This window comes from Pristiophorus japonicus, chromosome 4, assembly GCF_044704955.1.
Source record: "Pristiophorus japonicus isolate sPriJap1 chromosome 4, sPriJap1.hap1, whole genome shotgun sequence".
Taxonomy (NCBI): domain Eukaryota; kingdom Metazoa; phylum Chordata; class Chondrichthyes; family Pristiophoridae; genus Pristiophorus; species Pristiophorus japonicus.
Window position 1 is genome coordinate 285,327,671 of NC_091980.1, and position 26,279 is coordinate 285,353,949.

The 26,279-nt window shown below is 43.4% G+C and overlaps 1 protein-coding gene and 1 pseudogene across 1 annotated transcript in view; one reads left to right on the top strand and one right to left on the bottom strand.

The window, feature by feature from the left end:
• Positions 1 to 3,174: 3,174 nt before the first annotated feature.
• Positions 3,175 to 26,279, bottom strand: part of LOC139262374 (protein phosphatase 1 regulatory subunit 37) — a 374,617-nt gene continuing 351,512 nt past the window's right edge. Inside the window, exons 13-14 of the mRNA XM_070877559.1 lie at positions 3,768 to 3,949; positions 3,175 to 3,460 (exon numbers count right to left, since the gene is read on the bottom strand). Of these exons, the coding sequence (XP_070733660.1) occupies positions 3,773 to 3,949 (177 nt within the window). The 3' untranslated portion in view covers positions 3,175 to 3,460; positions 3,768 to 3,772. The remainder of the gene's footprint in view (positions 3,461 to 3,767; positions 3,950 to 26,279) is intronic.
• Positions 25,969 to 26,201, top strand: LOC139263590 (U2 spliceosomal RNA; annotated as a pseudogene).

A 26,279-nucleotide genomic window follows, 5' to 3' on the forward strand; every position in this document is an offset into this window, starting at 1 on the left:
TGCTTTGGAGGCAGTTCAGAGAAGGTTCACTAGGTTGTTTCCGGAGGTGAGAGGATTGACTTATGAGGAAAGGTTGAGTAGGTTGGGGCTCTACTCATTGGAATTCAGAAGAATGAGAGGTGATCTTATCGAAATGTATAAGATTATGAGGGGTCTTGATAAGGTGGATGCAGAGGGGATGTTTCCAATGATGGGGGAGACTAGAACTAGAGGGCATGATCTTAGAATAAGGGGCCACCCATTTAAAACTGAAATGAGGAGAAATTTCTTCTCTCAGAGGGTTGTAAATCTGTGAAATTCGCTGCCTCAGAGAGCTGTGGAAGCTGGGATACTGAATAAATTTAAGACAGCTATAGACATTCCCCTAAGGGGATAAGGTGTTATGGGGAGCAGGCAGGGAAGTGGAGCTGAGCCCATGATCAGATCAGCCATGATCTTATTGATTGGCGGAGCAGGCTCGAGGGGCCGTATGGCCTACTCCTGTTCCTATTTCTTATGTTTATAACGTACTGTGCAAATACATTTCAATACACTGTCCAAATCCAGTGTAATGTACTGTGCAAATGCAACAAATCACGTTGTGCAAATGCATCGTAGCACATCTTGCAAATCAAAACTAAAGCATCATGATCTTCAAATACAGAAGTTACAATGTGGATTATTTGGAATACGTGACTGGACATGGAATTAGGCAAGTTTTTTTTAAACATTTCCCATGAGTGAACTCAATTGTATAATAGTAATAAAATCATCAGTTAACTAAACTGATTGGAGTCATAAGTAACATGAAAACTGTATCCAGCTGTGAGTTCTGCTGAGAACATTTTTTTCCTTGGTAGTATTTAGTTTTACAAATGACAGAGCAATGTCCAGTGACATTGGGATATGCAGCTGAGCTAATGCAATTACATCTATTTAGTGTGTGGTTGTATTCTCTGAGAACCATCTCAAGGAGCTATCTATTGCTACAATGCGGTTAAACAAGGGCCTGGTCTAAAGAACGACTAAAGTAAAAGGGATGCTGACAGTGAGCGAAACAGAAATGGTAGAAAAACATGAATGAAAGTCACAACTGAAATAAACTCGATCACTGAATCAAATATCTGGACCATAAGAGAAGCTCGAGGGAAACTACCAAGAAGAGACCTGGACTATGGGAAGATCTGACTGGAAACTGCCAGTGCAAGATATCTGAACTGTAAGATAAACTGAAGGGGAAACAGCCAGGAAGAGATATCTGACAATTGGATCAGATAGAGGGAAACAGCCAGTAAGACTTACCTGGGTCATTGGAGGAGATGGAGGGAATCTGCCAGTGAGAAATACCTGGAAATAGGAGAATATGAAGGGCCAGTGCCAGTAAGAGATACCTGGACCATAGGAGAAGATGGAGGGCAAAGCTGTGACCAGTGGAGACCTGGATCATTGGGGCAACTGCAGGGAATCAGTTAGTTAGAAGACCTGGTCAATGGCTGGAGATGGAAGGAGGTTGGAGCAGGATTATAGAAGGAGCTGGACAGAAAAATATGTGAAGCATTGACCAGCATTACAAGAGGAATTCATCATAGGTAGTCCCTTGAATCTAGGATGACTTGCTTCCATGTCAAAAAGTTCACAGGTGTTTCAATGATGGACCTAAAATTCCAGGTCCGAACTAAATCTTGAAGGGTGGAAGATGCCTGTGCTTGGATTTTTTTTTAACATGTGATGACCGTTGCACACCAGCCACCACACGGGCTTGACAGAGCTAGTTCTTGGTCCAGTAGCAAGGATTAACCAAGACGACTGGAGACCTGCTCTGCTGCACGGACTGAGTGCACACACATATCGCAGTGTGGGCTGGCCCGTGCTGCCCCTGGGCCCTCGGCTCTTCTGGGCCCCAAACTCGCGCCTCTCCTGGAATTAGAACATCTTTGAATATGCTGACCTGTGGAAATTCCTTTTCAGTGGTGCTTTTCTGCGGTTAATATTTTAGTTATTTCCTTTGTCCTAATTTTGGCAGTATTTATCGTTCATGGAAAGAGTGGCAATTAAACACCAGGTCAACATCAACAATTAGGAGACATCTGCTACAAACTCGTATGTGACTCACAGATCCTTATTTCTTCAATATTGTTTTATGGAAGAGCAGATCCAGTTCTGACGATATTGTTTCGCAAATGAGCGTACTGGTATAATGGTTAATATGACTGTGAGTGAGGCTGTATTGATTTAATTATGACCTCACTACTGATGGATCAGGAGAGCTATCTCATTCAAGCAATAAATCGCAGATTCTCTGCACTCATTGATTGGATACCAGTTTTATTTTACCAATGAGCCCCATTGTATAACTCACAAGTTACAGAATCATGATTAAAAGCGAAAGCACTCTAAAATACCATTGTTTCAAAAATGCTGGTGCATACATCAATGTTCAGTGACATCATGTAAATAGGTCTGTATATATTGTATTTGTATCTGCTGTTGTTTTCAGTATGAGAATGATCCAATTAGATAAAAACATAAAGTAATCTTACTGGGTTCTGCTGAAATTTGTTCAAATGACATGTATAATGTATCTGGATGTGATGTGTTTGCATATCTCGGGCTGGATTTTTGCCGACTTTGCAACCGGGTTTTCGCCGCGATTTGACCCTCTGCGGCAAAAACCCAGTCGGCGGGATCCTCGGGCATCTCTTTGCGGCGGCGCTTCCACGTACCACCGGGGAGAGGAGCGCTGACGTGAAACGCCACGGATTGCGTTACGGTCTTACGTTCGGCACTCTCCGTCACACCCAGAATACCTACGGGGTCAAACCTGCGGTGCAGCCCTGCCAGCAGCGGTAAGTATGAAGACCGGCAAAAAGTTAACTTAAGTTTTTATTTTTAAATTATTTTTCAGCATTATTTAGTAGGCAAGGGTTTTCTGAATGTTTTGTGAATGTTTTTAGAACTGTAATTTTTTTGTTTTGTTTTTCCCCTCCTTCCAAGGCCTCTCTCACAGTGCTACCCGCCCTGGACTAAAGTTACCGAAACTCGCGGTTTACGCCGCGAATCTTCGTGCAACGCCAACTTTACCAACGTAAAGGTCGAAAGTTAGGCCTAAAAACGGTCGTGCAGCTGGCGTAAAACTACCGTTTTCACCCCGAAAACTGAAAATTTAGCCCAAAATTTGAGCCTGTATGTGCTGTGTCTGTATGAGCTGAGTCTGTATGTGCTGAGTTTGCATGTAGTGTGCCTATATATTCTGTGCCTGTATGAGGTGTACTCCATCACGGTGATTCCAGGTGGTTAAACCTAGCTAACTTCCATTTGAAATTTTATTCCAGATACTTAAATGTTTGTTACAAAGATGGTCCCATCTTCATACCTCATCCTTCTCCTCTTCCAGCTTTGCTTGTTTCATGATCAAGTTCCTCTTGCAGCATTTTAAAATCCCAACCAGGAGCAATTTCTGAGTCTCAATCAACCATTCTTCCTATAAAGGAGGAAAATGCCTCGTTAAAATGGCTCTGGCGATTCAACATTCTATGTTATTCTGGAACTAGTTTGTGCCCCGTGTGTCGTGTGCATTTCTCCAGTTATGAGTGCGAGCAGGTAGCCATTGTTGACCTCTGACTGACCACTGAGAGATACCCAAAAGCATTTAATGCTGACTCAGCTGCCAGTTTTCATTAGCTCGTTCTAGGCAGTGCTGCAGTTTCACTCATCATCTCACCTTGATGTGGACACAGCCTATTAGTTCAGCACTACACTGAGTGATGGGCCCACTCCATAGTATTTACCTGTTTTACTTTTTATTGCCTTTTATCTTCCAGTGCACAGAGGGAGAACAGATTGTGTGCGTACAAGTGAGAAAGATTGAAGCTGACAGCCCTTCTCTGTAACATATCGTTCTATCCATGATGCTTTCTTCCAGCATGAATATGATCCAATTAGCTTCACATAAATGTACTGTTACTAGGTTCTGCAATCAGATGGAATTTGCACGCTGGTTAGTATTGGAGCTTATGAATAGTATAACCTGAGATGATCAAATTAACTGCACACACAATAGTCCTCTGCTACTGATGCTGGGGGGCGAGGGGGCTGCTTTAGGAAGGCAAGAGGCCCATGTTAAATAAAGGAGACCTGAGGAAGGATGGATATTCTGGAGTTTTGCTTGACTACCATTAGGTATCAAGTAACATTTATACAGAAAGTTCCCTTTGGGTAGAGGCTATGATGGTGTAATTTGTGGTTTGGGTAGAGTCTATGATGGGGTAGATTGAACATGGGTTGGGTAGAGTTGGTGATGGGGTAGATTGAAGATGCTTTGGATAGAGTGTACAATGGGGTAGATTGAACATGGAGCCTATAATAGAATGGTCTGTTGTCTGTAATGGGTCATCAATGACTTTTTCTCATTCTGTGATTTCCTAGATCCTTAATTCCTGAAAAATTGTGGCTTTTTCAAATTTCTTTCGGATCTATCTGGCACTGCATGGAATGCCTCACAGTCCTACTGGGGGTCAAATGTTCTTTAGTTTTTCTGTGCAGTGTAAGTCTGAGACTGTGGATGTTGCTCATGTAGTAGACAACACACAGACACCTTGGCTGTAGCTGCAGTGACAGAGCTAGATCAGACATCTACACATTTCCTTTTTTCCACATCCTTTTCCTACTCTGGTGTTTTCATCCTTGCATAGATGCTATATTTTCCAAAGCCTCTGACTGATCCCCTGCAAACGCAATTTGGATTTTAAACAGACTTTAGAAAATCAGCAGTGTATTGAGAGTACAACCAATGTTTTACCCACGCTAAGTCCTACTGACCCATTGTTCCCATCTTTGCCAAGCATCCCAGGCTCCACATGTCTCAGCATCCTGATTTCAATGGTCTTTATTCTCCTTCAAATCTCTCTGTAACCTCCATGCCCCTCCCTCTGAAACTCCCTCCTTAAATCTCTTGGACTTACCATCTCTTAAAACATTTTGCTTTCACATCTAACCACCGCCTTTCCATCTCCCTCCTGCTCAGTGTCCACATTTTCCCTTTGCCTCGCAAAGCGTTCTGAAATGTCATTCTGTACATGAGAAATGCAGATCTATGCATCAACTTTCATACCGATGTAAACGTCCTAAATTTGAAAATCCATAACAGGAAATCCACCCTGTTGGCAAAACTCCACTCTGCTCTCTGAACTCCACTTTACCCTGCCTGAACTCCACTCTTAATCAGATGATGGTGGGCTGCTTCTTAGATGATTAGGTAGACTTCCAAGCTTGAGCATAGTCTCACGTTGTTTCATGGCCATTATATGTATGAATGTCAAAGCATTTACATGCACATGCCTTACACTATGTCGCTGTAATGACCTTCCCTTACTTTTCATAACTTGACCATACACTCGACCAGCTCCATTGGGCAGGCCACATCGTCCAATGCCCAACACAAGACTCCCAAAGCAAGCACTCTACTCAGAACTTCCTACACGGCAAGCGATCCCCAGGTGGGCAGAGGAAACATTTCAAGGACACCCTCAAAGCCTCCTTGATAAAGTGCAACATCCCCATTGGCACCTGGGAATCCCTGGCCTAAATGGAGGAACATCATCCAGAAGGGCACTGAGCACCTCGAGTCTCGTCGCCGAGAGCATGCAGAAAACAACGCAGGCAGCGGAAGGAGCATGCGGCAAACCAGTCTCGCCTACCCTTTCCTTCAACAACTGTCTGTCCCACTTGTGACAGAGACTGTAGTTCCCGTATTGGACTGTACAGTCACCTGGGAACTCACTTTTAGAGTGGAAGCAAGTCTTCCTCGATTTCAAGGGACTGCCTATGATGATGATAGAGGATCCATGCACAGAGACCATTGGCAATGAACAATAAGGCTTGTGACCTCATGCATTCACTGGGCATCTAGCTATGACATATTGTGAATGTTATGACATAAGAAAAGCCAATTTGCAACCCGTGTTAATTCATGTTGCATCTTGAAGAACTGATTTTCTAGAAATTTCCAGTGTTGAACAATTAGATGAATGTGCAGTTCTGAATTTAACGTTGCTTAAACAAAAATAAATGCAAGATCTCTAAGTGAGTGCACTCTGGGCAGGTGATGTCGAGTCCACATACTTGCCTGAGGTCGCTCCCTTCCTTCCTGACAGCTTATCATCGCCGAAAGTGCTGGAATATTTAAATGAGACCCAGGAGTTATAATGGCTCAGGCCTCACCCTGAGATCCCCATGGGAGGTGGCCTCCCACCTGTCCCAAACACCCTCCTGGAGTCCATTCATATCTCCTAAGGTGATTTGAATGCAACTTGCAGGAAACAAGGACCACTGTGCATTGTCAATACCCTTAACAATGCAGATCTTGGTGCTCCCTTTCCCAGACTCAAACTTAAGTGGCAACATTTCACCTGTGTCAAATGGACTTTGCCAGAAACAAGTGTATCACAAGAATACTATATTAGTCAGGCTTTCTCCAAGTTTACTTTACTTAACTTAAAGTAAATTAGGAGAAACGCTGACCAAAATAATATTCTTGTGACACATTTATTTCTGGGACAGTCCATTTGACACAAGTGAAATATTGCCACTTAAGTTCAAGACTGATGTGTGTTAAAAAGAATGTGCTGACTGCGTATCAGTGTGGCAGTAAATGAAGAAAAGTAAATGGAAGAGATTTTTGAATGTTTAACCTACAAAGGCTTCCGAAAGGGACAGTGATTGTTTATTTTGCTAGTTACTCTAATTTTCACAGTGCCATAGCTTTTTGCCACAACATCGCTCCATCTCTCCTCCGCCGCCCACCATCCCCTCAATACGCAGAAAAAGAACAAGGTTCCTCAGCCTGGTGCTTCCTTGAGATGTGACAAAGGGCTGCCGCCTGCTTGTGCTCTCTGTCTGCAGCCAGGCTGCTAATGAAGAGATTGATGATGAAAATGTCAGGATGAGACAGTTCAACAGAATTGCTCCCCGTGAGTGGCAGAGGGCAAGCACTGCTTTTACAGCCAAGAATATCGCCACCAGCTGAGCGCAGCCAGCTCCTCGACAGCATGCCAAGACAGCTACAGTGTTCATAGAGGAAAAGCAGACCTTCCAATGCCTCAGTCAATCTGCCATGCCTCGAACAAGCGCTTTTTTTTCTCTCTTTAATCCATAATTTTTTTTTATATATATATATTTTTTTACAAAGGATGGATGATTCTATTTAGTTTGCAATTAACTTAGCCGGCAACATTAGTTGGGAAGAGGATCATGTTATTCTGCTTTCTGCCTGCTCTTACTCTCTTATTTGTGTCTCGATAAGTATTAAGAAGTGGGAAATACTGTACTTTTTATGATTTAAAGGGGTACCAGCATTGTATTGCTTTATGTTTTGTTTGTTAGGGAGTGGGTAGAGGGCTCGGACAGGGTTTAACTCCTGGACCAGCACCTTCTACAAACTCAGTATCAGAGCTGAACTTTTCGCTATGGGGAAATTTCAACCTGATGAAGATACCACTCCACAAACTGCTGCATTGTGTTTTTGCAAGAGTTTGCATCCCTCCTTCAATGGAAAATTGGAGTTTCTGTCCACAATGAACTCCCATTCATAGAATCACAGGAATCTGCAGCTTTGTAATGTGTGATTTCTAGGAGTGTGGTTTTGTTATTAACTAAGTTTTAAGATGCCGGAGAAAAATTCCTCCAATTTTGTTAGATTAAAGGAGGAATTTCATTTGCTTTCTAATAAACTTTTAATCACAGTGGCTCAGTGGGTCGCACCCTTGCCTCTGAGTCAGAAGGTTGTGGATTCAAGTCCCACTGCAGAGACTTGAACACCAAAATTTAGGCTGACACTCCAGTGCAGTACTGTCAGAGGTGCTATCTTTTGGATGAGACGTTAAACTGAGGCCATCTGCCCCCTCAGGTGGACGTAAAAGATCCCATGGCACTATTTCAAAGAAGAGCAGGGGAGTTTTCCCTGGTGTCCTGGCGAAGATTTATCCCTCGATCAACATCACAAAAACAGATTATCTGGTCATTATCATATTGCTGTTTGTGGGAGCTTGCAATGCGCAAATTGGCTGCCGCGTTTCCTACATTACAACAGTGACTACACTTCAAAAATGTACAGGGTACATTATATGGTCGTGAAAGGTGCTATATAAATGCAAGTCTGTCTTCTTTTTTTCTTTTAATGAAACGAGTTATTGGCAGACTTGATTCGTGATGTGATGATGGGATTGCTAATCAATTTGTTGGGTACGGTGGTCTAGTCATTATGATCCTGGACCAGCAATTTCGAGGTCATAACTTCAAATCCCACCATGGCGACATGTGAAATTACATTTATTTATTCTGGTAATATATGCATTAGCACCAGAAAAAATTAATGAGGGTTACTAAATTGCTGTAAAAACCTAACTAGTTCACTAATGTCCTTCAGGGAAAGAAGCCTGCCACCCCTGCCTTGACTGACCTATGTGTAGCTGCAGCCCTACTCTACATGATTGACTCTTTAGTGCCCTTTGAAATATCATCATCATCATAGGCGGTCCCTCATATCGAGGATGACTTGCTTCCACGCCAAAAAGGGATGAGTTCACAGGTGTTTCAATGAAGGACCTAATATTCCAGATCCCAAACTACATGTTGAAGGGTAGAAGATGCCCGTGCATAGATTTTTTTAAAATGTATGGTGGCGGTTGCACACCAGCCACCACATGGGCTTGACAGAGCTAGGTCTTGGTCCAGTGACAAGGACGACTGGAGACCAGCTCTGCTGCACGGACCTAGTGCGCACACATATTGCAGTGTGGGCTGGCCTGTGCTGCCTCTGGGCCCTCGCCTCTCCTGGACCCAATCACGTTGCTCCACGATCACTCGCCGCTCCTGTGCCCCAACCTCACCGCTCCTGCTGTACCTGCCCACACTCCAATCACCGACCTCGACCACTCAGTCGTATCACAGTTATTTGAAGAATAAGGTCCAGCAATACCTTCTCAGAGCAAAAGGAGATAGACAATACAATCTGGCCTTGCCAGCATTACCCACATCACGAGAACTAATATATATAAGAAAATCATGGCATTAACTTCTCTGTCCCACAGACCTATGGAAAAATGTGTCACTTTCTCAGCATGATGATGCTTCTTATAATTAATACTACTCATGGATGATAAATAGAACAGGTCTCAGTTATGTATTTATTCCTTTTAGTTATAAGCAAATGCAACCTCATTAGTTTCAACTAGCTGTAAAAGATGTATGGGGGAATGCAGTAACACCAAATCTATGCAATGTTTTTCTGCAAAGGTGGAGATGCACTTTCCATGAATTTTCTAAATTCTGAATACAGTTTGAGCGTAAACAAGTTCTACATTACCAGATTGTCAATCTATCAATGCAAATTTTAAAAAATAATAATGATTATGGTACCTCATACTTAGAGCAAGAGTTGCTTCCCAGGTACCGCAATTTTGAATGAAAAGTCTTGGAAAGAGTGAAGTTGGGAGCTTCTGAGCAGATGTGAGAGATAACAAATCGCTTGCTAGAATAAGTGACCTGGCCTTCTCTGTGTATAGAAGTCTTGTGTCTAGCATGTGCCTGTCACACTCGAGATATCACAAATTATTATAGGTGCAAATCAATCTTTGAGTCCCTTTGATTTTCGAGAGGAGCCAAGAATTTACACCCAATTTGCCAATCTCAAGAGAAACAATCGCTAATTGATCTCAGTTAGACTTTGTGACCTTGAAGGTTTCCTTTAGCACCAGAAACATACACCTAAAGCTTTTGTTAACTCTGATACCTGTCCAAAAATTCATTTTAATTGCCACAAACTGTGGAGACAACAGGGACATTTTTGTTGGATGTAATTTAAGAAGGGATGATAGGAAAAGGCTTGTGTTAAGATACACATCCTCAGGCTGCACAGTCAATGAAGTATTTTTGAAGTGGAGTTACTGCTGCCATGTAGGGAACTGTAGCAGATAATTTGCACACAAACAGCAATGAGATAAATAGCCAAATAACCTGTATTTACTGGTGTTGGTTGAGAGAAAAACATTGGTCAGGACAACTCTCCCATTCTTCCTCAAACAATGCCGTGGCAGCTTTTACATCAGCCTAAGTGGAAGGGGAGGGCCTCATTTTAACACTTCATCTGAAAGACAGCAACTCCGGCAGTATTGTACTGAAGTGTTAACCTAAACAATGTACTCAAGTTTCTGGAGTGCGGCTTGTATCCACAGCCTTCTGCTCTACACTCTAGTGATACCAGTTACAATGCAATCATTCTGTGTGGGTCCTCTTGTCCCATATCATTCCTGCCTGCCCATTGCTGTCATAGTTATCATGAGGACAGCCCTATAACAAAGAGTTATTATAATTACAAATTGAAAGGAAAATACGTGGCGTTCATTCACCTACATCCAAATTCAGACCTGTTCTTACTGAGCAAGGGCCCAATGTACAGATATAATTTGGCAATCTTATTCTGAGGGGCCACAGGGCAATTGGTGTGGGAAATAACAAAATGTCACACTGGTTCTTCTGAATTTTGGGAAGAGTAGAGGGCACGTTAGTTTACATCTAACAATAATTCACCCGAGCTGGGAGTGTTTCTTGCTGATACTAGCTGCTTAAAATGGGAACATGTTTTTACTTCCCAGTAATAATATTGCTCACTTGGACGAGTGGAAAAAGTGCTTTTAAAGAAACTCTCAGAAAATGACCAATTGAAAGAACAATTATACAGTATGTTGCCCAACACGATGAAATTTTGGGAAAGGGAATAATGTTTCTTCAAGCTTGTAGGCACCATGCCTATAAGTTTTAATCAGTAATCAATGCACTTAGATTTGCCACGGTGCTGCTTATATCACTCCACTGAGGCCATTTGCAATGATTTTATGTCTAATCTGTCAAGTACACCAACTAGTTAACACACTCACACTCAGAAAAATAGAAAGCAGCCACCATGCAACTGCCCAAAGTGATCCCATATGTGCTCCCTATCTCATAAAGTTGTGTGAATTTTAAATTTAAGTTTTACATTAGATTGCTTGAGTCATTTCTGGTCTTGGTGTCCTGATTGGTGTGTCAGCACACAGGTCTCAGGAGTTCTGTATTTATTAAAAGAAATTGCTTTCCAAATCACTATTTCCCTTCATCTGAATCAAGCTGTTATACCACAAAGGGATTTCATTTCCTCTGGTGGCGCATTGGTTAATGCGGTTGCATAAAGTTCCCTTGTGCGTTATTTTAAGGCAGTTGTTTATTTGAAATGGGTTAACAAGGAATGTTAATAGGACAAGAAATGTGTTATTCGAGGCTGGTCTCAATCTGCTAAAGTAGTGTACGAAGAATTTTAAGCAAATGCATCAAGCAGTGCACCAGTTGAGGATATGAAGCCCCAACATGTTTTACAGCTTCTGATGGTTTTGCTACTCTGTCAACTGGTGTGACAATGAAAACTTGCATCTGAAATGTTTTTGAGTTGCTTGTTTATTTTGTAATATGTCCTGGGTGGTTGAACGTTCTTTGACCTGTGCATATCTGAGAGAGAATACGAAAACAAGGACAGCAGAGAAAGGGTTAAACCAATGGAGAAAGAGCCGAGAAAGCTTTTCAGTAAGGAGGAGAGGTCTGTATAAAAAGTACTTCTTTTAGACAGAGTATATCAATACCAGCTCTTTAGTAACAATAAGTCCTATTCCAGAGAAGTTTTTGGTGAAGAAGGAAATTTAGTTAATTTAATATATTCTTCAGTTTTAGGTTATTCATTTTAAGAATAAAAAACATCCTTTAGCCTGATGGAACAGCTTGCTTATTCAATGACTGTAGATGTCTAGATTATTCTCTTTCACAGAAAGGTATCATAACATATTCTCATTGAAATATAAGGAAAGCACAGTACCTACACAGAGTATTCATTAGAACTGGTCAGATTTGTATGCAGCGTCAAAGTACTAACCCCTCTGTGACACTGGCCATGAAGTACACTAAGCTATGAGGTGGTGACAAGATTATTTTGTTACCTATGGTAACACAATTCACTTGTTTTACAAACTAACGATATTGGGAGTTAAAGTCATGTTTAATTCTCAATAGTCCAAGTCTCCAGAATGGCCAAGTTTATTATGGATTCAAGTGCTTGCTATAAACTACTGGAAGAGAAGACCTGTGAAGGATCTTCCACCCATTCAGGAATGGGGATATTTTTGCACTTGTTTTGCAGATTCATCATCACGGTAATAGGGAAACTCTGTGGGCTAAGATGTCCTCGATGGAATTCTCTGCCCCAGAGAGCTGTGGAGTCTGGGTCATTGAATATATTTAAGACGGAGATTGACAGATTTTTGAGCGATAAGGGAGTAAAGGGTTATGGGGAGTGGGCAGGAAAGTGGAGCTGAGTCCATGATCAGATATGATCTTATCGATTGGCAGAGCAGGCTCAAGGGGCCAAATGGCCTACTCCTATTTTTTAAAGGACATTAGTGAACCAGATGGATTTTTAATGACAATCTGGTAGTTTTATGGTCACCATTACTAATACGCTTTTTAATCCAGAGTTATTTAATTAACTGAATTTAAATTCAGCTGCTGTGGGATTTGAATTCAGGTATCCAGTCCATCCCTCTGAATTACTAGTGCACTACCATAGCCACTATGCTACTGTACTCCAGTCACTATATGCAAGATAAGGAAATAGTCCATTATTAGCACTGTGATCCTCACTCTGACAAACATATGGAAAAATTACTATTATAACAATCATTTTACTGTACCAGCATGACTGTTTCATTCTATTTTGCCCTTTCCAAGTGAGAGAGCCAAATTAGTGCTGTTTAGTACAGTTTAGTGCTATAAACACAAGTGCACACTGGGAACACTATTTAAAGAGTCCAAAGCCATTTCACTTAGGACACTTTACAGCTATCATAGAAAGCAGCTTGTACCCTTGGTCTCATGCCTGGCTCAATTTTCCTGAGTGGAAAACCATAGTGTTTTAATATATTTGCATTTTTTAGTTCGCCCCGTAATTTTGCTTCATTTTTTAAAAAAAATTTAGAATGCAGCATTTAGCGAACATGTAACAACATTTTTTGAGAAACCAAAGCAATTAATACATTACAAGCTGTGAAAAAAATTGACTATTTACATTCAAACACTGAACCATGCTGAGTTAAGGTACGCTAAGCGACTGCTGCTTCACAGTGTTTATGCTGATTGGTTTTGCACAGTATAATTTTCAAACCTGCGTCATGGTGTAAATATGTTGCCTGAAAGGAAAACCTAATTAATCAACAAATGGCCATAGTTTCCAGCTAGTATCTGTTTTCATTGCGCGCAGGGTATATTTTGAGAACAAAATCTAGTCAGTTATTTGAAAACATTCAGGTCCGAATAGGCCTCCCCCACTCTTGCTTGTACTGTTGTTGTTAGGCCCAATGCATCACCTTTTTTTTGCATGGAAACATTGGCCATCTCTCGTAGAACTGAAGTCTTTAAAACGGTGCTCCAATGAGGCACACTTGGTAAGAAATAAGACATTGGAAGCCCCCTGGGATCGATTACTTTTGCTTGCATAAGTACTGGAGCTTTTCCCGAGGCCTCAGCAGAGCGGAGAGCTGGCGTAAGTACACCTGTGGGCGGAATGGATGGAATTCCTGGGGCATACTGGGAACTCTCTTAAATAAGGGGTGGAGTTACATAACATAAGAACATAAGAAATATGAACAGGAGTAGGCCATACGGCCCCTCGAGCTTGCTCCGCCATTCAATATCATGGCTGATCTGATCATGGACTCAGCTCCACTTCCCCGCCCTCTCCCCATAACCCCTTATCCCCTTATTGTTTAAGAAACTGTCTATTTCTAAACTTAAATTTATTCAATGTCCCAGCTTCCACAGCTTTCTGAGGCAGCGAATTCCACAGATTTACAACTTCTGAGAGAAGAAATTTCTCTTCATCTCTGTTTTAAATGGGCGGCCCCTTATTCTAAGATCATGCCCTCTAGTTCTGGTCTCCCCCATCAGTGGAAACATTCTCTCTGCATCCATCTTGTCAAGCTCCCTCATAATCTTATACGTTTCGATAAGATCACCTCTCATTCTTCTGAATTCCAATGAGTAGAGGCCCAACCTACTCAACCTTTCCTCATAAGTCAATCCCCTCACCTCCGGAAACAACCTAGTGAACCTTCTCTGAACTGCCTCCAAAGCAAATATATCCTTTCGTAAATATGGAAGCCAAAACTGCACGCAGTATTCCAGGTGTGGCCTCACCAATACCTTATATAGCTGTAGCAAGACTTCCCTGCTTTTATACTCCATCCCCTTTGCAATAAAGGCCAAGATACCATTGGCCTTCCTGATCACTTGCTGTACCTGCATACTATCCTTTTGTGTTTCATGTACAAGAACCCCGTTGTACTGTGGCACTTTGCAATCTTTCTCCATTTAAATAATAACTTGCTCTTTGATTTTTTTTCTGCCGAAGTGCATGACCTCACACTTTCCGACATTATACTCCATCTGCCAAATGTTTGCCCACTCACTTAGCCTGTCTATGTCCTTTTGCAGATTTTTTGTGTCCTCCTCACACAGTGCTTTTCCTTGGCTACGTTACACCCAGTCCCTTCTTCCAAGTCTAGTGGAACTAAGTGCTGTTCCATTTTCTAGCTGGATTTTGACCTTGGCCCCAATCAGAATGCTGGAGATTTTGTTACTGATGTCACAAGTACGATTTCTAACTTGCTCAATAGTGTCAGCTGTGGCTCAGTGGGTAGTATTCTTGCCTTTGGGTCAGTAGGTTGTGGGTTCAAGTCTTAGTCCAAGGACTTTGAGCACAGAAAAATCGAACTGACACTTCAATGCAGTACTGAGGAAGCACTGCACTGTTGGAAGTGCTGTCTTTCAGATGAGATGTTAAACTGAGGTGCTGTCTGCTTTTTCATGTGGACATAAAAGATACCATGGCACTATTTTAAAGAAGAGCAGGGAAGTTATCCCCGGTGTCCTGGCCAATATTTATCCCTCAATCAACATAACAAAAAAACAGATTATCTGGTCATTATCACATTGCTGTTTGTGGGAGCTTGCTTGTGCGCAAATTGGCTGCCGCATTTCCTACATTACAACAGTGACCACTTTAATGACTCAAGAGTCTGGTTACTGTAAACTCACTCAGGTGCAATCTGATCCATCTTTATTCCAGCCCGAAAGTGCCTTCGTGACAAAGACATCCAGCTTATATACAGGTGACCAAGAACACATGCCGCATGCGTACAGCCCGATGACCTCCGACCGCGGCCCCCTCTGGTATCTGGTGACCCCCACGCATTAATACATAACGACATCCCCTTTTTAAAATCTTAACAACAGTCTTTTTACAAATTTCGATGGTCTAGGGCTTTCCCCTCACAAGTTGATCATCTCAGTTCATCTTTGGCTCTGGGCGAGCGTTCTGAGTCCGTTGAGACTGAGGGCTGAGTAGCCAATCTGATGGGAGTGGTCATGACCTCATCAGAGACTGAAGGTTCAGAATCTCTAATGTCAGCAGAGTCCTCTGATGAGTGAACAATGGTTGGTTCGTTACTGACTCCATCTTCCTCACTCGGTTCCAGTTCATCTGTGTGCCGCAGTTTAACCTGGTCAAGGTGTTGCCTGCACGTTTTCCCATTCTTGAGCATGACAATAAATACTCTGGTACCCTCCTTGACTGTAATAGTGCTGGCGATCTACTTTAGAGCTTGACCATAGTTCAGTACATAAACCGAATCGTTGATCGAGATGTCACATGACACAGCAACACGATCATGACACCATTCCTGACTTTAACATCTGTTTTCAACATGATCATTCAAATCAGGATGAACAAGAGAAAGCCTGGTCTTGAGATTTCTCTTCATCACTAGTTCAGCAGGAGAAACCCCAGTAAGCATATGAGTAAGCATATGTAACTGAGCAATATACATGACAACCGTCTTTGCAGTGAGCCCCGAGTTACACGTTTCATACTTTGCTTGATAGTTTAAATGGCACTCTCTGCTTGACCATTAGAAGCAGGCTTGAATGGAGCTGATCTCACATGCCATTGAGTTTCATGAACTCCTGAAACTCAAGACCTGTGAAGCAAGATCCATTGTCGCTCACAACAATATCAAGTAAACCATGAGTAGCAAACATGATACGAAGACCCTCAATGATAACTGTAGATGTGCTGGATAACATAATAACACACTCTATCCACTTAGAATATGCATCTACTATGACAAAAAACATCTTTCCTAGGAACGGGCCCGCAAAATCAATTTGGATCCTCGACCGTGGTTTGGATGGCCATGACCAAAGACTCAGCGGAGATTCCGCTGGTACTTCACTTAGCTGCATGCAAATATTGCATGATGCACGCATGGTTCCAGATCAGAAACAATTCCAGGCCACCATACATGAGACCTAGCAATGGACTTCATCATGACAATACCAGGATGTGTGCTATGAAGTTCAAGTACAAATTTTTCTCGACCTTGCTTAGGCATGATTACATGATTACCCCACAGTAAACAGGCTGACTGAATGGACAGCTCATCCTTGCGATGGTTGTAAGGTTTGGTCTCCTCACACATCTCCTTAGGTATGGCACACCAATCACCACTGAGTGCACACCGTTTCACAACTGATAAAATAGGGTCATGACTGGTCCAGATCCTAACTTGTTGAGCAGTGACAGGGTTTCCTTCACTCTCAAAAGCATCCATTACTAACAGTAGATCTGCAGGTTGAGACGTCTCCATCTCAGTTGTGGGTAAGGGCAGACGACTCAGTGCATCGGCACAATTCTCAGTACCAGGTCTATGACGGATACGCAGACAATGTCAGCGCCCACCTTTGAAAGCGGGACGATGTATTGGTATTGATACCTTTGTTTTCCGCAAACAATGAAATGAGTGGCTTGTGATCCATTTCGAGTTCAAAACGAAGACCAAACAGGTACTGGTGCATTTTTTTTACTCCATACACACAGGCCAAAGCTTCTTTTTCTACCATACTGTAAGCTCTTTCCGCTTTAAACAGACATCTCGAAGCATATGCAACAGGTTGTAGCTTGCCTGATTCATTTGCTTGTTGGAGTACGCAGCCAACCCCATATGATGAAGCATCACAGACCAATACAAGACGCTTATATGGATCATAATGAACAAGCAACTTGTTTGAACATAGCAGATTCTTGACTTTCTCAAAGGCTCTCTCTTGAGACGCTCCCCAGACCCAGTTGTCGCCTTTTCTTAGTAACACATGCAGTGGCTCTAGTAAAGTGCTCAATTTGGGTAAGAAATTACCAAAGTAGTTGAGTAGCCCTAGGAACGAACGCAACTCTGTCACATTCTGAGGCTTGGGTGCATTTTTGATAGCCTCGGTTTTCGAATCAGTGGGCCTGATGCCATCAGCAGCAATCTTCCTCATGAGGAATTCGACTTCAGGTGCCAAGAATACTCACTTCAAGTGTTTCAGCCTGAGTCCCACTTTGTCCAGACACTATAGGACTTCTTCAAGATTGTTCAGATGTTCAGCACTGTCACGACCTGTGACCAGAATGTCATCTTGAAGCACGACAGTTATAGGAACGGACTACAGTAAACTCTGCATATTCCTCTGAAATATGGCTGCAGCTGAACGAATCCCAAAAGGACACCTGTTGTAGACGAACAGTCCTTTATGGGTGTTGATGCAGGTCAGTTTCTTTGAAGTGTCGACAAGCTCCTGGGTCATATAGGCCGACGTCAGATCCAGTTTCGTGAACGACTTTCCATCAGCTAGCCCTCGGTAACGGATACCGATCCTGTTTTGAAAATCGGTTAATCGTAACCTTGTAGTCTCCACAAATCCTGACAGTGCTATCACTCTTCAACTCAGCAACAATGGGACTAGTCCACTTGTTAAACTCGACCGGCGATATGGTCCCTTCACGCTGGAGTCTGTTAAACTCAATTTCAACCTTCTCCCTCATCATGTACGGAACAGACCGAGCTTTGTGATAGACAGGCCTTGCATTGGAGTCCAGGTGAATCTGCACCTTGGCTCCCGTAAAATTACCAATGCCCGGTTCAAACAAAGAAGGAAACTTTTTTCAATACTTGAGCACACGAAGTACCATCCACCGAGGACAACACCTTGACATCATTCCAGTTCAGCTTGATTTTCTTGAGCCAATTCCTGCCGAACAGCATTGGACCATTACCTGGGATGATCCACAATGGTAGCTCGTGAGCCACACCGTCATATGACACCTCAATTGCTGCACTGCCGAGCACCAGTATGTGTTCCTTAGTGCAGGTACGCAACCTGGCATTGACTGGACTTAGCTTCGGTTTCACAGCCTTAGTGTCCCACAGCTTGGCGAATGTCCTTTGGCTCATTATCGACTGGCTCGCACCCGTGTCCAGCTCCATTGATACAGGCATGCCATTCAGCTTCACATTAATGACTATCAGCTGGCTCTTGCTCAGAAACGAATACAGTCCATTCACTTCCTCCTCAGGTTGCGTATCCGGGTCATCACTGAACTGGTCCTCATCAACCACGTGGTGCGCCGCACCACGCTTGCTCCATTGTGGACACATCCTGTGAAGATGCCCCATTTTCGAACATCCATTGCATGAGTATTGTCTAAACTGACACTGATGAGGCGGATGATTGCCCCCACAACGTCAACAGGGTGAAACCAGTTGGCGGGCTCCGAGCAGCGGCAGGTTTTGCGTAAGCAGCTCTGCCCGAAGACGACGCCATCTTGTTTACAGTACTTGTCGTGGAACTCCAACTCGTCGATGATATCTGCCTCAAATTATCATCCATCATCATGCATGCATGCCTGGGCAGTTGCGATGGCTTTTTTCAAATCCAGCGTCTCTGCAGCCAACAGCTTCCTGAGGATTGCATCATGGCTGATGCCTATCACGAAGACATCACGCAGCATGTCTTCCAGCATGTTCCCAAACTTACATGTCAGTCGCAGGTCGGCAACAAATCCCGACACGACCTGGCCCTCAGCATGAACATGCGTGTAGAAACGGTAGCATGATATGATGATCCCCTCTTGTGGCTTCAGATGGTTACCCACCAACGTACACAATTCCTTGTACCCTTTTCCCGTCGGACGTACAGGCTAGAGAAGATTTTTCATGAGGCCGTAAATTTTCGGACCACAAACGATGAGGAGAACTACTCTGCGCTTAACTGCATCGGCCTCTGCCTCCATGCTGTTGGCCACAAAATACTGATCCAGGCGGTCGACAAAATCCGCCCGATCCTCGCCCTCCACGAATCTCTCCAGGATTCCAACCGTGCCCATTGTGCATGCAAAGGTTTTGAAATTACCTCATCATCAATTGTAATGACTCAAGAGTCTAGTTACTCTAAACTCACTCAGGTGCAACCTGATCCATCTTTATTCCAGCACGAGAGTGCCTGCATGACAAAGACACCCAGCTTATATACAGGCGACCAAGCACAAATGCCACATGCATACAGCCCGATGACCTCCCACTGCGGCTCCCTCTGGTGTCTGGTGACCCCAAAGCAATAATACATAACAGCTACACTCCAAAAGTACTTCAGTGGTTGTAAAGTGCTTTGAGACGTCCGGTGGTTGTGAAAGGTGCTGTATAAATCCATGTCTTTCTTTTTCTTTCAATGCCAGACGCTCATTCCTACAAGTGGTGCTGTATGTGGTTTTATTTATGTGAAACGATAACGAGGTACACGGTTTGAGTAAACTACATCCAATATAATAAGGGGAGCATTTGAAATGCATTTCCTAATTGCTTTATTTTTTCTCGATTATATTTCATGTATACTTAATTCTATTTTTTACTCTTGTTCTTCTTTTCTGTGTCCAACTCTGTCTTCTCAATCTCTCACCATGATTTGTTGGCCTTGGCTCTGTTTACTACCACAGACTGACACTGATTGCTGTTGTTATTGTGACATTGCATCAACAGCTTCTTTTATGTTAAGTGTCAGCTTGGCTCAGTTGGTAGCACTCTTACCTCTAAGCTAGAAGGTTGTGGGTTCAAGCCTCCCCTGCAGGACTTGAGCACATAAAATAGGCTAACACCTGTTGTACTGACAAGTACTGAGTTATTGATGTCCTTCAAATGAAGACATTAAACTGAGACTGCATCTGTGTGTTCAAGTGGACATTAGTTCTAGCCAATAGAAGAGCAGAGGCCTTTTGGCCAACATTCATTCTTTCCTCCACCAGCAAGCAAAAGAAGTGTGATTGTCAACCTCACTGCTGTCTGTGGGACTTTGCTGTATGCAAAATGGCTACCATGTTCGCCTATATAGTAAATGCCCTTCAGAGGGATTGATTTTATGTGAAGTGCTTTGAAGGGGAGGTGATAAGATGCGATATATAAATGTCAATTTATCCTTTTTTTGCTCCTACCATCAGAACCCAAATATTTTACACAGGTTGTAAACCTTTCATTATGTTCAACATAACTAAGCTGAAATCAGTTGTAAAATGGAGGTCAGATTTCAAACCAAAAGTTTGCGTGCAAGTTATTTGAAACTATTGCACACGTTGCGATGCACGAAAGAAGCAAAAGGTCCTTTAGACCTCACATGCAAACTCGAACCGCTTCTCCAGACAAATTAACTCATTCATAGATATCAACGTGTATGTTAAACTGCGCCAAACTATAATAAATACAGTGTTACTAAACGCCCGATAAACTGTAGATTTCTGATTACCATTTACTCCGCTCCAGTTAATTTAGTGGCTGTCACATAAGTTGAGGCCCAGCATGCTCGGCCTGCTGCCAAGTCATCAGTTTAGCCCCGCCCAGGATCTGTAAAGTTCCTTGCCTAATAAGTACGCTGCAGACAGTCCCAGCTTGCTCTGCACTAATCATTTTAAGGGCTCTGTGTTGTCCTGCTGGCCATTTGGGGCAACTGCATGTTTCCTGGGACAGCTCAGGCTGTTTCAAACTGCGACCATGTCTTAATGACATCACCTGCAGCATGGTTGCACAGCCAAAAAATTGAGTTCACTGGCACTGGCGAGCGGGAAGCATGCTCTGAATTTTAAAAACAAAAATTAAGCCATCTGCTTCGGGTTTAATAAAAGTTGACAGCTCACTCCTATTTTTTGTCTTTTCAATTATTGATGCCAACAAGTGCCTCTGCCCCAGCTCAGCAAATGTGAAAGCCATTGTGATGCTGTCATCACTCAATTTTCTTTTCAGTTACACCAGTAGGCCTGTGAAATATGAACACTGGGAAACAGAATGGTACAGCACAAAGTCAACCTATAAACCCCCACATGGTCATCCTGCTCCTGCACAGCTCCAAGCAGCCAATATAATCATAATACAAGGCCTGGGAGTGGACTGGCCATCCACCCATTCTTTCAGCCTGCTAACACTGGCACAGGTTAGTACCTGAATCAATGGTGCTGAGCTTGAACTTAAGTGTTACCTGTCACCCCTACTTGTGTCGCCTGAGCTCGTGTCAGGGACACTGGATAGAAAAACTGCTGTTTCTCTATTCATTCGCGGAATGTGGGCCCCTCCAGCATTTATTGCCCATCCCGACTTGGCCCGAGAAGGTGCTGGTGAGCCTTCTGTCTCAATCAGTGTGAAGAGTTTTCTACAACTGAGTGGTAGACAGCTATGAGTCAACCGTGTTGGTGTGGGACTGGAGTCACATGTAGGCCAGACCGGGTAAGGATGGCAGATTTCCTTCCCTCAAGTACATTCGTGAAACAGTCGACAAGAGACCAATAAACAGCTTCATGGTCACTTTTACTGACATCAGCTTTTTATTTCCACTTTTTAAAAAACTATTTCAAAGTCTCAAACTGCCATGGATAGATTTGGACTCACATTCTCTGGATTAGTGAGGCAGTAACATAACTGCTATACCACCGTTCCCCAGTGCTGTAAACAGGTCCAAGCTGCAGCTCCATCATTTAGTTAATGGAGAAGTAGCAGCGATGCCAGTTATAGCACACCGTATCCCCCCCGCCCACAAACCCCTATGTGCCATCCGACAAATGTCTGGTGAGGACTCTGAAGGGAAAAGAAAATTGGGGTGTGAAACAAATTCAATAATAACAACACAATTTTGTAAGGTGATTTAGTAAAACAAATACACGTTTACATAAAATATGGGATAGATGGGAATGGCCCGGAATTTGCTGTCAGCAACGAAGCAAAGGTGTTCATCGCTGGCCCCGAAATAAGCTTTGAACAAAGCTCTTGCGATCTCTGTGGCGAGAAGTTCGGCTTTTCCAACGCGTAATTGCAAACAACGGAAGTTAATGGGGAATCCCTAAGGCGAACTGCTGTGATATCTAAGCAGCCAATCAAAATACAGAATTCTCACTGACAGCGAACCAGGAAGTGAATTAGTTCCTAAAAATCTGACTTTATAAAAATGTTAGAGAGAGAAAAACAAAGATTGGCGCTCTCAATAAAGATGTTTCTATGTTTCTTCTATGTTTCTATGGACAAACTTTTGAGAAAGATAAAACTTTTTTTTTTAAGTTTCTTAAAAATTTTAATTTTTAAATAATGCGATAAATTTGACACTGCACAAAATTAAAATAAGTTTTTCAGGGCGATAACCTTTGCTTAGCAGTCAATACATTGTTAAAACCTCAGTTATACCTACTCCCTTTGGGTCGAACTTTTAATGGGGTATTTAACAGGGTAATTATGCATAAGAGCTAAAGTTTTTGTCAGTTTCCATGATTTGAGAGATTTCACTGAATGCCGGCTCTATAGGGGTGGAGGTGCGGGGGTGGGGGGGGGCACAGCGCAGCCTGTGTCGGAGCAGTGAATGACAGACCGCAACTTCAGGATTTCAGCATTAGGTTGTGCATACACTAAATCCCACAGTTACGGTCAGTTTCAAAGCGGAATGACGGCGAACAAAGCCAGTTCCAGGCCAATGCTACCTTCTGTTATGTGACACCACTGCAGTAGGTGTGTGATATACAATCTGTTTGTATCGTCATCATCATAGGCAGTCCCTCGAACCCAAGGAGGACTTGCTTCCACTCTAAAAGTGAGTTCTCCGGTGGCTGTACAGTCCAATACGGGAATTGCAGTCTCTGTCACAGATGGGACAGACAGTGGTTGAAGGAAAGGGTGGTTGGGGAGTCTGGTTTGCCGCACGTTCCTTCTGCTGCCTATGCTTGATTTCTGCATGCTCTTGGCGACGAGACTCGAGGTGCTCAGAGCCCTCCCAGATGCTCTTCCTCCACTTAGACCAGGGATTCCCAGGTGCCGGTGGGGATGTTGCATTTTATCAAGGAGGCTGGTCCAGTCTACATCATTGGACCAGGGATTCCCAGATGCCGGTGGGGATGTTGCACTTTATCAAGGAGGCTGGTCCAGTCTACATCCTTCATGAGTACAGGTGGAATTTCTCATACCCAGTGGTCTTTGAGACCCTGGCAGTGTGTGGCCTGTGGGTCACTGAGAGAAATATCTTAGAAACTGTCCAAGGAAGCTGTTTTTTTTACTGGAATGGGGAGTTTGAAATGCAGCCTGTGGAAATTATCAGAAAAATATAGCTGAAAATTGACAAAAGTATAAAACCAGCATAGAAACGTTTAAAAATTCCCTTCTGGTATTATGCTATGTATTTACTAAAAGTAGAAGTTTTATGACCGCTGCTTTACAAAATCAACTCTCCTATGTTCTGAGAAATATACACTCCACCATGATTACAACCTCGGACCTAGGGAGCTAACTATTTACAACACTGGTGATGTGAAGTCTCACTTGGGACTGTTTTAAAACAAGCCTTTAAGCTAGCCATTTCACTGGCAAAGTGCCAATTGCTATCTCCTTGGTGAAGTTCTGTCTGTTAAGTAGCATTTAGAGTATGAATATTGTGCAGAACCCATCCATTCTTAATGAATGTGAAGTTTCTAAAGTGCATTAACTGCTAATATTTCCGAATTTATTCTTGTTGATAAAATGGGAGCTCTATGCACTGCAACCTTTGGTCCTTCCACCTTGCCTATCTCCACCCCCACTTCTCCCTTTTACCAGTCGGACTTTAATCTCTGCCCTTGCTACTTTGCATTTCAACTTCTCTAAAGCTCTCTGACCCAGCCCACTTTCCATCCTCCACAAATTGCAACCCATTCAGAATGTTGCTAGTCAAAGCCCTGCATTTCCAGTAAACATGCCCTCATCAAGCTCCATTGGGTCCCCGAGGCCCTAGACATAAATTTCAAAATCTTTATTCTCACCTTCAAGTGCCTCCATGGCCTCATTCCAGTTTCAGTGACCTATTTCTGCCATATGTCCCTGCTCATGCCTTTTAATCCTCCGACACGCGCCTATTCCTCACTCCAAATTGTCTTTGCTCCATGAGTGGCTGTTATCATCATCATAGGCAGTCCCTTGGAATTGAGGAAGACGTGTTTCCACTCTTAAAATGAGCTCTTAGGTGGCTGAACAGTCCAATATGAGAACCACAGACTCTGTCACAGGTGGGATAGATAGTCATTAGGGAAGGGGTGGGTGAGACTGGTTTGCCGCACGCTCTTTCCGCTGCCTGCGCTTGATTTCTGCATGCTCTTGGCGATGAGACTCGAGGTGCTCAGCGCCCTCCCGGATGTACTTCCTCCACTTAGGGCAGTCTTTGGCCAGGGACTCCCAAGGGTCAGTGGGGATGTTGCACTTTATCAGGGAGGCTTTGAGGCTAAAGTTTCCTCTGCCCACCTTTGGCTCGTTTGCCGTGAAGGAGTTCTGAGTCGAGCGCTTGCTTTGGGAGTCTTGTGTCAGGCATGTGAACTATGTGGCCTGCCCAGTGGAGCTGATCAAGTGTGGTCAGTGCTTCAATGCTGGGGATGTTGGCCTGGTCGAGGACGCTAATGTTGGTGTGTCTGTCCTCGCAGGGATTTGTAGGATCTTGCGGAGACATCGTTGGTGGTATTTCTCCAGCGACTTGAGGTGTCTATTGTACATGGTCCATGTCTCTGAGCCATACCGAAGGGCGGTTATTACTACAGCCCTGTAGACCATGAGCTTGGTGGCAGTTTTGAGGGCCTGATCTTCAAACACTCTTTTCCTCAGGCGGCCGAAGGCTGGACTGGCGCACTGGAGGCCATGTTAAATCTTGTTGTCAATGCCTGCTCTTGTTGATAAGAGGCTCCCGAGGTATGGGAAATGGTCCACATTGCCCAGGGCCTCACCGTGGATCTTGATGACTTGGGGGCAGTGCTGTGCGGCGAGGACAGACTGGTGGAGGACAATGTATCTGCCTGCTGGAACTCCCTCCCAAAGTTACTCTGTCTATCTCCTCCCTCCTTGATTTCAAAAGCCTATGTTCAAAGAGCATTTCTCTTTAACCACTCTTTTGATCCACCCTTTAACACCATTCTACTTATTCTTTTCCCTCCTACTTGGTATCCATTTCATTCTCCAGCCTGTAAAGTGCTCCAGGACATCTTTCTGAGGTGAAAAGTGTTAATATAAATATAAGGTGTTAGTGTTGCTGTCGCTAAAGTATTGATTACCGATGAAACTCAAAACAAAAATGCAGAAGACAAATCTTTGAGTTTGCGTGAATTTCCATTCACACCTCATCAGGACACATGGGGCTTGGACCTGTTGACAGCCATCTGAGATAAGGTCATTCAAAGGAGCTAAGAGAACATGTTACAACAGGATAACGTTATTTCAGTTTGTGAGCTCTGGGTCTCTTGTTCTGTGCTATTCGATAGCCACACCTCGAGGCTAGGTGGGTCAAATTATCCCTTCCTCTTTCTGAGCTGGAAAGCCAATGAGGGCATCAGGGGAGAATACGGGTAATTTGCATTCTACCCATCTTGACATTTTTGAGGATGAAAGAGAAAGAAAGAGATTTAGTCCAATAGAATTAAAGAGAAAGAAAGGGATATGGTTCAGTGACATTGAAGAGAAAGAAGGAGGTTTCAGACCAGTGGAGTGAGACAACTGCATGAGTATTGAGTGGCGTGGTGCTTCTCGGCCTTTTGGCTAAGATCATGCGTAACTGACCTGACCAGCCACTATGACCTCCGGGTGGTTTCTCCCTGGTCAGGAAGGTATATGCTTGCTTTTTTGGAAACAGGAGGTGGGTGGGGTGGCTTGACCCATCCACCTCCACGGAGGTGTGTGGGGTGGCTTGACCCATCCACCTCCATGGCACGAACCTGGTATTGCAGTACTTCCAGGAACGGTGCAGTGGCTCTAGGCCTTTTGGCTAAGAGCATTGGCGCAGAGTGATCCTTGGCATATGCAAGGTGACCTCTGGCGTTTGTGATTTGA